Here is a 16,289-nt window from a genome sequence, read left to right as displayed (position 1 = left end):
GGAGATACTAATTTGAGGATCTAAGGTTACGATTTGGAATTTAAGGTGTCAGACATTCCGATATTAATCGAATCTGCGCCTCCGGATTACAATTTTACTCGTGCAGACCGCCATAGAAAAAAGAGGGGCGGCTTGGCAAACATTTACTCGAGCTGGTTAAAATGTAAAGATGTTAGTTTTGGTAAATTTAAGTCCTTTGAGTATCTCGCCGTTGTTATTCATGGAGATTCTCACGTTCTAGTATTATCCGTGTATAGACCTTCTAAATATAATGCGTCTGTCTTTGAGTAATTCTCTGACTTAATGTCAATTTTAATTTTGAACTATGACACACTCTCTTAATAGTCGGCGACTTTAACTTTCATATCGACAATCCGTGTGACAAAAAAGTAAAAGAATTCATGAACCTCCTGGACTCTTTTGATTTGAGGCAGCTCGTTAATCAACCTACACATAAAGCAGGTCATACGTTAGACTTAGTGATTACTAAAGGACTAAAAGTTGATATAAAGCAGGTCATTGATATCGGTCTATCAGACCATTTCCTTCTACTATTTAGTATAGAAATAATGATAGAAAACATTCATGAGAAGCATATTTTTAAAAAAACACTTCTTTGACTAATCAGCAGCTTTAAAACTTACAAACATTCTAAGCAATCAATCAGTCCATTTATAGTGCCAACTATAATAGCGAGGATAATGTAAATAGTAAAGTGGAAAACTTTAATTCTAAAGTAAGAGCTTCTGTTGACAGAGTTGCACCTGAAAAGATAGTTAAAAAATCTTCTAGCATTATTATTCCATGGAAAACCCAAAGAGTGTCTGATTTAAAAAGAACATGCCGTAGAGCTGAGCGTAAATGGAGGAAGACTAAACTAACTATCCATTATGAGATATTGAAGGTTAAAATAACAGAATACAATAACACTGTCCATCTTGAGAGGCGCTGCTATTTCTCTAATATTATAAATAACAATGCTAGTAATCCCAGAGTCTTATTTTCTACAATTGATCGTCTGCTAAACCCAGGTAACACAAAGGAATGCCCCCAGAATACTTCCAGTGAAACCTGTGAGAACATTGCTGTATTTTTCAATCAAAAAATTAATGATATTAGAGATAACATAGTATATCTCCCCAACACTGCAGAACCTCCAAAGCCCCGATACTCCATTATAAACAAATTGAATGCTTTTACCAGGATAGATTTACCTGAATTACATAGCATAATCTCTCAACTGAAACCCTCCACCTGCGTCCTTGACCCAATACCAACAAGGTTTTTCAAAGAAGTATCAGGTGTGCTAATTGACAATGTTCTTGACATAGTTAATTCGTCATTAGATACGGGAATCTTCCCAGACTGTCTTAAGACTGCTGTAATTAAATCCCTGCTCAAGAAAAATAATCTTGACCCCTCTGCTTTTGAAAATTTTAGACCCGTTTCTAACCTGCCCTTCTTAAGAAAAATTCTAGAGAAGGCAGTAATTATGCAGTTAAATGACCACCTCAATAAACCTGCTATTCTTGATAAATTTCAGTCAGGCTTCAGAACAAATCACAGCACAGAAACTGCACTCGTTAAAGTAGTAAATGACTTGCAGGTAAATGCAGACAGAGGCCATTTATCTGTTCTTATCCTCCTAGATCTGAGTGCCGCATTTGACACCATTGATCACAATATTCTTAGAAATCGCCTTAGTCAATGGGTGGGCCTCTCTGGTAGTGTCTTAAATTGGTTTGAATCCTACCTGGCATGGAGAAAATTCTTTGTGAGTTGTGGTAATCACATCTCAAAGACATGATATCCAATATGGTGTTCCACAAGGCTCTATCCTGGGTCCGCTGCTCTTCTCAATCTACATGCTTCCGTTAGGTCAGATTATCTCAGGTTACAATGTGAACTACCACAGCTATGCTGATGACACACAGCTGTACTTATCAATAACACCTGATGACTCCGAATGCAGCTGCTAGAATCCTAACTAGGAAAAGAAAATCCGAGCACATCTCTTCAGTTTTGATGTCACTACACTGGTTACCTGTGTCATTCAGGATTGACTTTAAAATTCTACTTATGGTTTATAAACCCTTAAATAATCTTGCTCCATCTTATATATCGGAATGTCTGACACCCTATATTCCAAATCGTAACCTTAGATCCTCAAATGAGTGTCTCCTTAGAATTCCAAAAGCTATACTTAAAAGAAGTGGTGAGGCGGCCTTCTGCTGTTATGCACCTAAAATCTGGAATAGCCTGCCAATAGGAATTCGCCAGGCAAATACAGTGGAGCACTTTAAAAAAAAAAAAAAAACTGCTGAAAACACATTACTTTAACATGGCTTTCTCCTAACTTCACTTTAATCCTGATACTCTGTATGTTCAATTCATCATAATAACTATTCATAGTGGCTCTAAAATCCATACTGACCCCAACTCTCTCTTCTGTTTCTTTTTCCGGTCCTGCGCCACCACCACCTACTCAAAGCATCATGATGCTCCAACATTGATGGACTGAAAGCCAGAAGTCTATGTGACCACCATCATCAAGTCCTTCCATGAGAACCCTAAATACAAAGAGGACTGTTTCATTTATGTTAGGTAGATTGCCCAGAGGGGACTGGGTGGTCTCGTGGTCTGGAATCCCTACAGATTTTATTTTTTTTCTCCAGCTGTCTGGAGTTTTTTTTTGTTTTTTCTGTCCACCTTGACCATCGGACCTTACTTATTCTATGTTAATTAATGTTGACTTATTTTTATTTTTATTGTGTCTTCTATTTTTCAATTCTTCATTTTGTAAAGCACTTTGAGCTACATTTTTTGTATGAAAATGTGCTATATAAATAAATGTTGTTGTTGATATATAAGATGGAGCAGATTATTTAAGGCTTTATAAACCATAAGCAGAATTTTAAAGTCAATCCTGAATGACACAGGTAACCAGTGTAGTGACATCAAAACTGGAGAATGTGTTCGATTTTCTTTTCCTAGTTAAGATTCTAGCAGCTCCATTCTGCACTAGTTGCAAACGATTTATGTCTTTTTTGGGTAGTCCTGAGAGGAGTGCGTTATAGTAATCTAGTCGACTGAAAACAAACGCGTGAACTAATTTCTCAGCATCTTTCAGTGATATAAGAGGTCTAACTTTAGCTATGTTTCTTAAGTGAAAAAATGCTGTCTTAGTGATCTGATGAATATGCGATTTCAAATTCAGATTACAGTCAACAATTACCACTAAGCTTTTTACCTCCGTCTTGACTTTTAATCCTAATGTATCCAGTTTATTTCTAATAGCCTCATTGTATCCATTATTGCCAATCACTAAGATTTCAGTTTTCTTTATTTAACTTGAGAAAGTTACTATTCATCCATTCTGAGATACAAGTCAGGCACTGTGTTAGTGAATCAAGAGAATTGGGGTCATCAGGTGCTATTGATAAGTACAGCTGTGTGTCATCAGCATAGCTGTGGTAGCTCACGTTGTGCCCTGAGATAATCTGACCTAACGGAAGCATATAGATTGAGAAGAGCAACAGACCCAGGATAGAGCCTTGTGGAACACCATATCGGATATCATGTGTCTTTGAGATGTAATTACCACAACTAACAAAGAATTTTCTTCCTGTCAGGTAGGATTCAAACCAATTTAAGACACTGCCAGAGAGGCCCACCCATTGACTAAGGCGATTTCTAAGAATATTATGATCAATGGTGTCAAATGCAGCACTCAGATCTAAGAGGATGAGAACAGATAAATGGCCTCTGTCTGCATTTACCCGCAAGTCATTTACTACTTTAACGAGTGCAGTTTCTGTGCTGTGATTTGTTCTAAAACCTGACTGAAATTTATCAAGAATAGCATGTTTATTTAGGTGGTCATTTAACTGCATAATGACTGCCTTCTCCAGAACTTTACTTAAGAAAGGCAGGTTAGAGATGGGTCTAAAATTTTCAAAAGCAGAGGGGTCAAGATTATGTTTCTTAAGTAGGGTTTAACTACAGCAGTCTTAAGACAGTCTGGGAAGACCCCCGTATCTAATGACGAATTTACTATGTCAAGAACATTATCAATTTACCCTGATACTTCTTTGAAAAATTTGTTGGTATTGGATCAAGGACGAGGTGGAGGGTTTTAATTGAGAGATTATTTTTTGTAAATCAGGTAAATCTATCCTAGTGAAAGAGTTGAATTTGTTTATAACAGGATGTTGGGGTTTAGGAGGATCCTTAGTGTTGGGGAGATATACTATGTTATTTCTAATATCATTAATTTTTTGATTGAAAAATACAGTGATAGCCTCACAGGTTTTACTGGAAGTACTTAGGAGGCATTCCTTTGATGTTACCTGGTTTAACAGACGATCGATCGTAGAAATAAGACTCTGGGATTACTAGCATTGTTATTTATAATCTTAGAGAAATAGCAGCCTCTCAAGACGGACAGTGTTATTGTATTCTGTTATTTTAACTTTTAATATTTCATAGTGGATAGTTAGTTTAGTCTTCCTCCATTTACGCTCACCTCTACGGCATGTTCTCTTTAAATCAGACACTCTTTGGGTCTTCCATGGTATAATAATGTTAGAAGATTTTTCACTGTCTTTTCAGGTGCAACTATGTCAACAGCAGCTCTCACTTTAGTATTAAATCTTTCCACCTTACTATTTACATTATCCTCGCTATTATAGTTGGCACTATAAACGGACTGATTGCTTAGAATGTTTGTAATTTTTAAAGCTGCTGCTGAGTCAAAGAAGCATTTTTTAACAATATGCTTCTCATGGTGTTTTTTATCATTATTTCTATATTACAAAGTAGAAGAAAATGGTCTGATAGACCGATATCAATGACCTGTTTTATATCAACTTTAAGTCCTTTGGTAATTACTAAGTCTAACGTATGACCTGCTTTATGTGTAGGCTGATTAACGAGCTGTCTCAAAGAGTCCAGGAGATTCATAAATTCTTTTACTTTTAGGTCACACTGATTATCTATATGAAAATTAAAGTCGCCAACTATTAGGAGTGTGTCATAGTTCGTAATTAAAATTGACATTAAGTCAGAGAATTCCTCAAAAAAAGACGCGTTGAATTTTGGAGGTCTATATACAGATAATACTAGAACTTGAGAATCTCCATGGATAACAATGGCGAGATACTCAAAGGACTTGAACTTACCAAAACTGACAACTGATAACGGGTAGCACTGTGGTGCTTGTGTTATAGACAAGTGCGCTATATGCCTGTCACACCGGGAGCAACCTCGCTGTCTATACAGTACACAGTGCTGCTGAGATTTCTGCCTGTTGTTCCAACAAACAACTTTCTAGTGTTTTTAATGTGCTATTCCTTTGCATGATTGCATCAGTCACAAGTTTGTGTGTTGGCAAATCCATTGAATGTTGCTTCTCTTTAAGCAAGCTGTACTGCTACTGTGGTAAAAGTTTGCAACATGCCTGATCCGGCCAAGCATGCAGGCAATTGTTGGAATTTTCAGAGCCGCCTGTGTTATCAAATTAAGTATATACACAAGGCAGCCGATGTGAAGATCTCCATAAGCTGTACAATATAGATCATATTAGCTGCAATGTCAATCATGGTGGCTGGTTCTTTTATGTTCCATTGATCCAGTGCTGCTGTCAGCAAGCACCAGCGTTTTAAAATGCTTCCTTTTTGACTGAGGAGGAAGTGTGATGATACATTTTTGAGAGTGATTAATGTGACTGCTAGATGTGAGCAAATGAAGATACAGTATGTGTAATTTGTAGAATTACAGCAGGAAGACTAGCGTCTTAGTATATCTTCAATTTTGACTAATTCAAGATTATTTGAAATGCCCAATAGGGGAATAAATTTGGCTAACAGTTTAGTTGAAGGGTGTCTGTATGGAGAGTCATAATACACACACAGTTTATTGAATAACCTATTTATTATTTAAGAAGCAGTATGTGATTTTATAACATTATTCACAAGATGATATAGATGTTTTATAAAGTAGATGCCTTTGCATTACATTAAAACAAGGAGACCCTCTAATATGTGTGAACACTGATGTGGCAATGCATACAGTATGTTAATTAAATTATGGTGAGAGCAGTGCTGTAATTTTTAAAAGAGCAATGATATTTTGCTCCACATCTTCCAAATACTTATTTAATTGTTCATTCCTAATCAAATATTTCTTCTTAAATGTCATTCCATGCTTATACATATATTATAAAGTCACTATGTGTACAACACCCTTCAAGTAACGTGTTATTGAAATTTGTCACATTATATTAATGTTCTTTATGAGTAATCTCTAAAAAAGCTACCACTTCAAATTTATTGGTGCACACTAATTCAGTCAAGATAAAATCAATACCCAATTGGTGCATTGTGAATCAGTATCAAATCAGGACATCAGTGTGAATACCCCGTCCTACTGTTTACTAAATTAAGTGATGTATTTTTATTTATAAATTATCGTTCTGCTTTTAAATAGTTTGTGTCATGTTTTACAACACTGACCAATTATCTTAAACCTTATAAATTCAAGTAGAGATGTGACAAGACTACTGTATCCTGTTTCCAGAATATGTTCAGTCCACATTGTTAAACAACTGACTAGATATAAAACATTTCTTGTAGGACTGGAAAATATGCACCCTGAGGAGTTGAGGATGATGCTTTGAGTTAGTCATTGGCCCTCTCAATTCATTTATTTTTTTCAGGGTATTTGTCTTTAGCATTTTCAGCAATAGGAGGTGTGACAGTCCATTTTTCTATATTAACCACAGTAGTGTCATGTTTGTTTTGTTACTGTTTATCTTAAATAGATGAACAGGTTCAAAATATTTTGCTTTCATCCTGAAAGTCTCTTGTATACTTTGATCAATTTTATTATTATAAAAAAAATGGTTTAACTCAGAAGCCATATTAACTATTATTTAGGATTCATTTTATTGTAAGACTAGTTGCATTACCAGCTTTGCTATGGAAATTGTGCAAGATAGTGGGCCTCAGTTACAGAAGTACTTTGTAACTTAAGTGCTTTTTTGTATTCAATATTTGTAGTGTTTTGTGCATTTATTTATGAAATTTTCAGTAGGTAGTGTGGTGCAGTGGTTAAGGCTTTGGACCTTGAACTTCAAACATTGAGGTTATCTGTTTATATCCTGCTGTTGACAATGTGTGACCATGACCAGTCACTCGCCTGCATCTGCTCCAATTGGGAAAAATTAAAATAAGTGTATCACAAATGTTGTAATAGCCTTAGATAAAAGCACCAGTCAAATAATAAGCAATAATCGTTTTATTAGGTCATCAGGGTGGCTTACTCATTGTCCATGAGTAAAACATTACTGTTTTAGATCAATTTCTACTTTATCCAGCTTTTCCTAATGGTTTCGCTTTTGTTGATGGTCTTTGCAAATCAAAATTTTACAGGAAAGAGTTTGAATAGAAATGGGTAGGAATAATGTAAGTCAAATGTAAGCATATATTATTATTAGATGTTTACATTTTTTGTATGTTTGTTGTTCCCAAGTACAGTATTTCTTTTTGGTTTTTTTAATCAGTTATTTGTGGTCCCCCTTAAAAGTCCACAGATGAAAATGTATATTAAATCCATAAGTAGCTTTAAGCATTGCAACACAATTTCTGTGGCTTCCCCATTAGAAACAGAAGCACCATGTTCTAAGACTGATGCTGGAGTATTGTAGTTTTTCAACGATGTGACCAGGGACTGGAGGTCGATGGAATGGATTGGACGACCAAGATGAGAGCCAGTATGGTCAACAGTAACGCGTGTAGCAGTAGCTTTACCAAACTTTTTTCTTTCCATTTAACAACATGATGGCATCTTTTTTTGTCATCTCAGGGCACCACCCACCGGTCTTCAGTCCTTAGTCAAACCTATTTGTGACTGCTGCTATTCGTGTGGCACTTGAATCACTTCTGCTCAGTGCTTGGTTTGTATAAAGCCCCCTGTTAGCATAGCAAAGGGCATGTAAGTTAGCATACTATTAATAAATATTGATTAATTTATTGACAAATTAAACACATCTTAGCTAATTTTCTTTCATTTCAATCAAATCAGGCAAAGCATTTTTGAGATTTTGGGCTTTTTAGTTTTTCTGTTGTGGCAAGATTACCCTGAAATACCGATTAAAATCAATGTCCTTTCTTAATGATTACCTAGTGCCCTAGAGGTACATTCCTGCCAAATTATATATTTTTAACTAAAATAGTGTTTTTGTTGACGAGTGAGTGAGTGAGTGAATGAATGAGTCAGTCAAATATGCATTCATAAGACTGAAAATGCTGTGTTGCCAAATCTACACAAAGCATATATTCATATCTTAAAACTGCATTTTTTTTTTTTGATATTTTTTGATAACCTTCATGTGGTACATTCCTAGACCTCCATCAACATTTGAAAACTTGCATGGTATAGTTTTTAGTTATTGACAGCTTAATTTTATTTTTATTTTTTAAACAGATGAAGGAGGGCTTCTGCAGTTTTTGAAGAAACACTCACATTTGCAAGTGGATAAAGATATTGTTTATTTAAAAAGTATGTTTTATTTAATGAATGTTTCTTCCAGTTTATCTGTGAAAAGTGTTTTTATTCTTTTAGTGTTTAGCATTGTGCAAAATTAATTTAACTAAACAGAGCATTGACCTTGGACAGGAGAAAACTGTATGACAACAGGAAATAACTTAACACAGTATACAATTTAATCAGATGAAGTTCCTATATGAAAATTTATGAAGTAAGGAATGATTTCTTCCAGAAAACAGTGGGTATAAAAAGTCTACAGATTCTGTGCAATAAATGAAACCAAGATAAATCCTGTCAGAACTTATTTAACCTTTATTGCAATATTTCAATCCTTACATATAAAGTGGAAACAAGTCAGAAACTGTTTAGTGAAAAAAGATAAAAAATGTACAAAAAGTTGGTTGCAGTAGTGTGCACACTTGGTTGAAGCTCCTACTGATTTTATTACAGTACTCGTTTTTTTTGGTAAGAGTCTTAACAGTTTGGCACATCTGGACTTGGCGATTTCCCACACACCCCCTTCCTCCTTGCAAAAAAAAAAATCTAGATCTGTCAAATTATAAGGGCATCTCCTGTGCACAGCTCTTTTCAGATCACTCCACAGATTTTCAGTTTGATTTAAGGTCTGGGCTCTGGCTGGGTCATTCCAGAACATTGATCTTCCTTTGATGAAGCCATTGCTTTGTTAATTTTGATGTATGCTGAAAGGTGAGTTTCTTCAGCTTCCAAGCAGGTGCTTGAAGGTTTTGTGCTAAAATAGACTGATACTTGGAGCTGTTCATGGTTCCATCCACCTTGACTAAAGCCTGATGCTGCATCCACCATGTTTCACTGTGGGTATGGTGTTCTTTTGATGATGTGCTGTTATTTTTGTGCCAAACATACCTTTTGGAATTATGGCCAAATAGTTAAACCTTGGTTTTCAGTCCATAATACATTTTTCCACCTGGTTGTGGGAGACGCGTTATATATCTTTTTGCTAAGCTCAGCCGGACTTGGATTTTTTTTTAGGTGAGAAAAGGCTTATCCTACCCCACAACCCAGACACAGAAAGAATACTACTGATTGTTATCACATGTAGGAAAATAACAGTACTTGCCAGAAAATCCTGCAGCTTATTTAATGTTGCTGTAGACCTCTTGGTTACCTCCGTGACCAGTTTTCTCCTTGTCTTCTCGTCAGTCTTGGAAGAGGGACATCCTCTTGAGCAATAGTTTCTCCACTTGTTGATGACAGTCTTCACCTTGCTTCATCGGATAATGCTTTGGATACTTTTTTGTACTCCTGTCCTGATTAATACCTCTCAATGATGAAATCCCATTCCTGTTTTAATTTTTTTTCCTTTCCATGACTTTTGGAGTATGCTTCAACCAAGTAAACATCAGAATAATCCTACAGGAATTGCCAAACTTTATCTGAGCTCAGTCAGAGCCACTTCAGTTGATGTCAGGTGTATACTATTATTTGAGGTGAAGCTTATTGTGATTGGGTGATTCTGGACACAGCTACATCCTGGATTATTAAAGGGGTGTGCACACTAATGCAGTCAGTTTTTTGTACGATCTTTTTTTTTCTTTTTCCACTAAACAATTGTGGTGGGTTTTCTCTCCTGGCCTATTCTAATACACATGTGTACCAAAAAAGTTCTGTGTGGGCTGTGAGACAGAATAGCTGGGGGAGAACCTGCATGAACACATTTTTCAAAACTCTTATCGGTGCCAATACACTTGTTTGATTATCCCAAAGGCCAAAATATGATCTGTATCAACAATCTAACAGGCAGTGTTCCTCTTGTATGTGATTATATAGATGGTATAATCTACAGAAGGTTATTGAGCACATGCTGATCAGCTGTTACTATGTGGAAGCCTACTTTTTGTCGCTGAAACTTGAAATAAATGTTTTATTATTTAAACTTTGAATCACACAAACTTCCCTACTGCAAAATTTGAAATTTTTGGAGTAATAGGTGACTGTCAGAGTTACTTGCTGAGTATCTAAGGAGTCATTGGTTACTGTGACATATATACAAAGATAATCATGTTGTAGGAATATGCATTTTTAAATAAATAAATGGTAAAATTGGCAATGGTAATCATTCTTTAATTTAGGGTTCCAATAACTAAATGTTCTGTTAAACCTACCTTGGCTTAACCTATATTAAAATGTGTGAGTGTGTATAAATATATTTATATACTGAATGTTAAATATACACACTTACATTCCATTACTCTTGATACAGAAGTAAATTTCCTTTGGCCTTTTTTTTTTTAAGACTCCAACTGGATGTATGCAAACCAAAGTATACTACAAGAAATGGATCAGGATCCAAGCAAGTAAGAACAGTTATTTAGAAGTCATTGAGTTTTCATGAAACATGATGTTACATGCTTTAGTGGACATGGAACAAAAAATGATTCATATGAGATATCTTTTGTGTTCATTAGTGGAGGTTTGTCCCTTTTAAAGCTGATCTTGTCAAATCACCCTAACTCGACAGGTCATGACATCATAAAACACAATTTTATAAAATCCCCTGTAATGTACTGGCATCTCCTCTACGATTAATTCACACCTTGCCTAATTTCTATTTGGCCCCACTTCCCACCTTATAGTGAAATACATGAACTGAGAAACGTATATAAAGTTATCAAAAGTCTTTGCTGTGTTTCTGTAGAATCATTGAGAGCAAATATTTTCAGCAAAAATATTTTTTTTTTGTTTGTTTTTTTTATGTAATGCTGTCAAAGTAATGCCAGTATATTTCAGTGCTGACTTGACAAATTAAAAATGACCCAAATATGTAAAGGAGGAATTTTAATTTGTGATAGTTATTTTTTTAGGTTTTTCTACATAAGATCATTTGAAGAATGTATTGACTCGCCACCCAAGATTAAAGAGGTTTCTTAATCCCCAGTGGCCATGCCAGAAAATGATGCTATGAAAGAATGCTTATAACTTGTCCCATTTCATATATAAATGCACAAACACTATATGTCCAGAGTGGGTTCTCTGATCACAAGACATGCTAGCATAGGCAGGTGACACTTGGCAGTTTTTATTATTGGAAAGCAGCAACCCCTATCCAAGTTAAACATCTCCAGTGTAAAGCAAGCCAGGAGCAGTTATTAAAAGTTTAAATAGTTTTATTTGTTTTTGACAAACTGGTTACAACAGGGATTGAAAGAAAATAAAGCATATAACAAACCTTCTTTACTCATGGAAGTCATGAATTGAGTCACCAGTCAACAGAATATGAACATGACTTTGAATTAACTCGTCTGTAATCATCTGAGTGTTGGAAATAACTGTAATCTGTATTAACTTGGAGTTTAATTTGACATTGTTTTTGTTGTTACGAGTACTGTTAAATTTGTCTCTTTTTTTTTTTAGTTTAAAAATTTTCCAGATCCCAAAAATAAAACTCTCGATTTCTTTCATGCAGAGCTTGTCACAAGAAGGTGGATGTAGATGTTGGAGCAAAACATACTGGCTTTGATCTACCGAAAGAGACATCCTCACATCTGTCAAGTAGTGCTGGTTAATATTTTCTTTTGTTCTTGTCCCAAATTAAAAATGCAGCTACATTATTTGCATAGTGATTTTTGCCTAACTGTTACACAGGACTATTATGGGAACAATGCATATTTCAGAGAGCAAGTTAAATTTATCTACTGGTACACTTCTTTTTTTACTAGGACTTTCAATTTTCATCCCTGTAGTGTTGTGATAAAAGTTGAAATCTTTGACATCTTGACTGAAATTATCCAAAATAGTTCCAGGACAAGATCTAAACTGTTATTCTGTGTTTGAGCACCTGCCTTGCCAGGTCATGTGTTTTAGGAAATCTTTACACCCATTAATTGGTCGAGTGGGGGTGGTTGCTTATTTGTCAGAAACTTTACAGTTTACAGTTACTCCAAGTAATGCTACAAGTAAATCAGAAGTAACACCAGACATTACGTCACAAAGAAATCTGATCACATATAAACTCATCATCTCAGAATGATTGGCTCACGTTTATTCACAAATGCTTCAAAAATAATTTTCAGACTGTCGTCCTGTGACGGCATCAGACACAACATTTGAAATTTATGAAGCAATAACAACAATAAACATTGCATTGATAATAATTTCTAAGATAAACAACTAATTTATAATTTTTATTATCAATCCAAATGCGGTCTTGCTCTGCACAGAAAACATCCCCACCTATCACTTGTACACTACACTGGTTCTGGTTTTCAAAGCATAATTATATTAAACTAATAATTAGAACACGACTTATCAGTGTGTCTATACTATTTTCTTGTCTAGTTGATGCTTATGAATAATTATATGTGAAAAATTATTGCTGTTTCTCTATATATGAATAAATCTATGAAAAATGGATCTTAGTTTTTCTGTATACAGTACGTCCTTTTAATTTTCTGTTTAAATAGGTTAAAATATTCAGATATGTTGTAGGACGGCAAATTGAAGCACCGCCCCACCCCTGAACTCTAGCTACGCCACTTTTCCCATAACTCCTCCACTACCAAGTCCACCATGGTCGTACATGCATTATTGTGTGCCCCGAAATTTGCTGTACCCTGCATAGTCTGCAACATGTCAGAGTGGTGGAAGGGGTGGTTATAGCAGTTTGTTCACCGCAAAGTCTAAAGCGCACTAAAGAGGAGGAGGTGTTTTATGGAGGTTGTCCTGCACTGAGTCCACAGTGCACTTCAAGCAGCAGTGTTTATTAAACTTTTTAATCTTAAAACCTAAATAAGAAAATCGATACCATACTGGGACCCAAGAAGAGAATTATTATCAAAATGACAGTGGAGTCATAAAGAGACAAATAACAATAGCTAAGTAATAATAAAAATTAAGTGTTTTTGTTTGCTTTCAAGCATGTATCCCATATGTATATTACTAAAAGAGAAAAGCGGAAAACAAGTGTGTTATTAAAGTAATATTCCATCCATGCAAACATGCTTACCCTGATCAGAGTCATGGGAAAGCTGGTGCCTATCCCAGCAAGTATATGGCGCAAAGCAGGACCAGCCCCTGAACAGGGCACCAGTCCATCGCACACTCACACTCTAGGGCCAATTTCACATTGCCAGTCCAACTAAACAGCATGTATTACAACTGTGGGAGAACACCGGAGCACCCGGAGGAAGAGCACATACAAATAGGGAGAACAGGCACACTTCACACAGGGAGCACCTGGGGTTGAATGTTTGTATACATCTGAGATTTGTAAATATCCCAGTAGTAACAACTGATAAAACAATTGTTTCCTTTGTAAGACATTTCTATAGTATTGGGCATACCACATAAGGTCTTGGTTGGTTAATGCCTAAGTAATAGGGATTGCTTTACCAGTTACGCATTGTGTATTACCTAAGCAAACTGAATTTTAAAGTTCTGATCCGTTTGGATTAAAAGCATAAAAAAAATGATCTATTACGAAACCTCACTTTTTTTGGATTTTTGTTTGAGTTCTTTACTATTTACTGTCTAATGGGTAGCCTATTTGTATTAAGTATATTTTCCCCCCCCCATTCTGTATTTCTGTTTCAGACACAAGGAAAAATATAGAAATGGCCATTGAAAGAACTGTGAAAACAGATGATAACATGGTAAGTACAAAGAATGGTCATATTTACACATTTTAATTCAGGTCTGTTGTCTTCTCGAGTCCCAGAGAAACTTGATTAGTCTCGAGTGCAAGAGAACAGAGGCTGTGTTTTTTTGCTAGTAATTGCCAGGGATTATTCAAAGCACATTTGTATGTTTATTACCAGATGATTAAAAAATGCAGGTATATGAAATATGTTCGGGCCGATGCTAGTATTCAGTAATTAATGGTGTAAAGTGGTAAAGAAATTGACATAAAAAGAGTTAACCATCACACAATTGCACATTTTCTAAATCAGTAAGACACAAGCAGATTTTACAGGAAGGTATTCTGTTTCACCCTCTTTAAACTGTCTAGTTGGTGTGACTGGCTTAACCTGACACACACTGCTCTTATCTGTTAGAGCAGGATGTATCTTACGTTATGTTGGGGCGAAGGAGAGAGACTTTCTCATGGCAGTGCTTGAGGTTACATATATGAATACCTGCCTCACCCATGTTTTAAATGTGTTTCAAAGGGTTATGTCTTTTAATAATCCTTTATAATCAATTTTCAAGAATTTCATTATTTCCCTTTAACTTATCTCAACCTGTTTTTGACTTGCCATGTGGATGGAGACCATTGTATGTTATGTTCAGTGTTCAAATAGTCTCAGTATTCTGGGTTTCAAAAGATATAATTTCTTGTTTTCACTATTCTACATTTCGTATTTTTTTCTTTTATGGAAATAATTAATATATGAAATCCTCTGCAAGGATCTTGGACTGTGAGCTGTAATAGCAAATAGTGGATAGATCCCTGGGGGAAATTTAGATTTTTACAGAAAGTTCTATGAATAAATAAATGGAATATGAATGTGTATATACAGTATAACCACTATAGTCTAAACACTCCAGAATGACAAAATGGAAAGAAAATAAAGAATATCCTCTGACTTCCTAATCACAGTCACAATGACATTGAGCCATTATGCAGGTATATTGCAGTTGTTGTAAAGGAGTCCAGGTAGCAGTTTATGACGCATAAACTGTAATTGGTCCAACAGCTAGTCGATTAGCCAGGACACTGTAGGCCCTTCCACCTACATGTCTCTGTGTTTACACCTGAACAGGTATGCCTGGATAGTATTGAAGACACTCTAGAAAACAAAATCTTAATCCCCACACTGCTGAATTTAGAAACAAAAAGCTCACCATGTTGTCTTAATTTACAGTATTAAACTGCCTCTTTTAAATTCTTATATCTGAAGATGTTTGTCTGTTTCAATTAAAATCTAATTCTTGTTATTGTTCCCATTTGTGTCATCAGCTATAAAATCTAATTATGGATAAACTCAATTTAAATAGTAATCTTTGCAATAGCTGCTTTCTGGCCTGCTGTTTTTTTCATAACGCTGTATTTTATCAATAGAACATTTTGTTTTTCTCTGTTTGTACAGATTCTTTGTCAGTATGGTATTCTGTTGTGTTCATGTTCACTTCAAAACATGTATTAATGTACACTAGTAAAGATGTAATATTTTGTAGTTGATTTTTGATGTATCAATTCTGCTTAGCAGATTATACCAAATAATACTGAACATAGATTATTACATTTGTAAATTTTGAGTTCATTACTAACTATTTTAAAATTCTTATGCTGTTGTTTTGTAGGAATTGGAGAATCAAGCATTGATTAGTCAGGGACTCGAGGAGACAAAAAGTGATGAGTAAGTTATGGTATAATTATTTGGATGGTACCAGGCCAAAGTGAAATTTTACACTTTTATCATAAAACAATTTTTTTATTCATTTTTTTTTAATCACACCCTGAATGTTTTCAAGGTACTGGCTGCCTATGTTTACCTTAAAAGAATCAGCAACAAAAATAAATAAATAAAAAATAGTTAATGTAAATATCTTTAGGCAAAATGGTTCATCAGTTCAGTCATCTTCCCAATGCCCATGTAAAAGATACTATTTTTTTGGATGCCAAATATAGCATAGTACACTTTTTTTCTTCTCTCTGTGCCTTTTGGTCCATGCACTGATTATGAACTGACTGTGAAAGACTTCAGATATGCAAATAAAAGAAACACTTTATGCAAAGAAAACCTCAGCAATAAGGTTGGGAA

General features: G+C 35.2%; 1 protein-coding gene across 3 annotated transcripts in view; it reads left to right on the top strand.

The window, feature by feature from the left end:
* The window catches only part of rbm44 (RNA binding motif protein 44), a 71,224-nt gene that overhangs the window by 27,245 nt on the left and 27,690 nt on the right, over nt 1-16,289 (top strand). For 2 of the 3 annotated variants that reach the window (XM_039754928.1, XM_039754929.1), the window contains exons 5-9: nt 8,485-8,559; nt 10,823-10,883; nt 11,993-12,087; nt 14,119-14,177; nt 15,829-15,884. In XM_039754928.1, coding sequence (XP_039610862.1) covers nt 8,485-8,559; nt 10,823-10,883; nt 11,993-12,087; nt 14,119-14,177; nt 15,829-15,884 — 346 coding nt within the window. The remainder of the gene's footprint in view (nt 1-8,484; nt 8,560-10,822; nt 10,884-11,992; nt 12,088-14,118; nt 14,178-15,828; nt 15,885-16,289) is intronic. The other variant, XM_039754930.1, reaches the window with a different exon arrangement.

This window comes from Polypterus senegalus, chromosome 6, assembly GCF_016835505.1.
Source record: "Polypterus senegalus isolate Bchr_013 chromosome 6, ASM1683550v1, whole genome shotgun sequence".
Lineage (NCBI taxonomy): Eukaryota > Metazoa > Chordata > Cladistia > Polypteriformes > Polypteridae > Polypterus > Polypterus senegalus.
The sequence above is the reverse complement of the archived record's forward strand: the minus strand, read 5'-3'. Positions and strand labels throughout refer to the sequence as shown.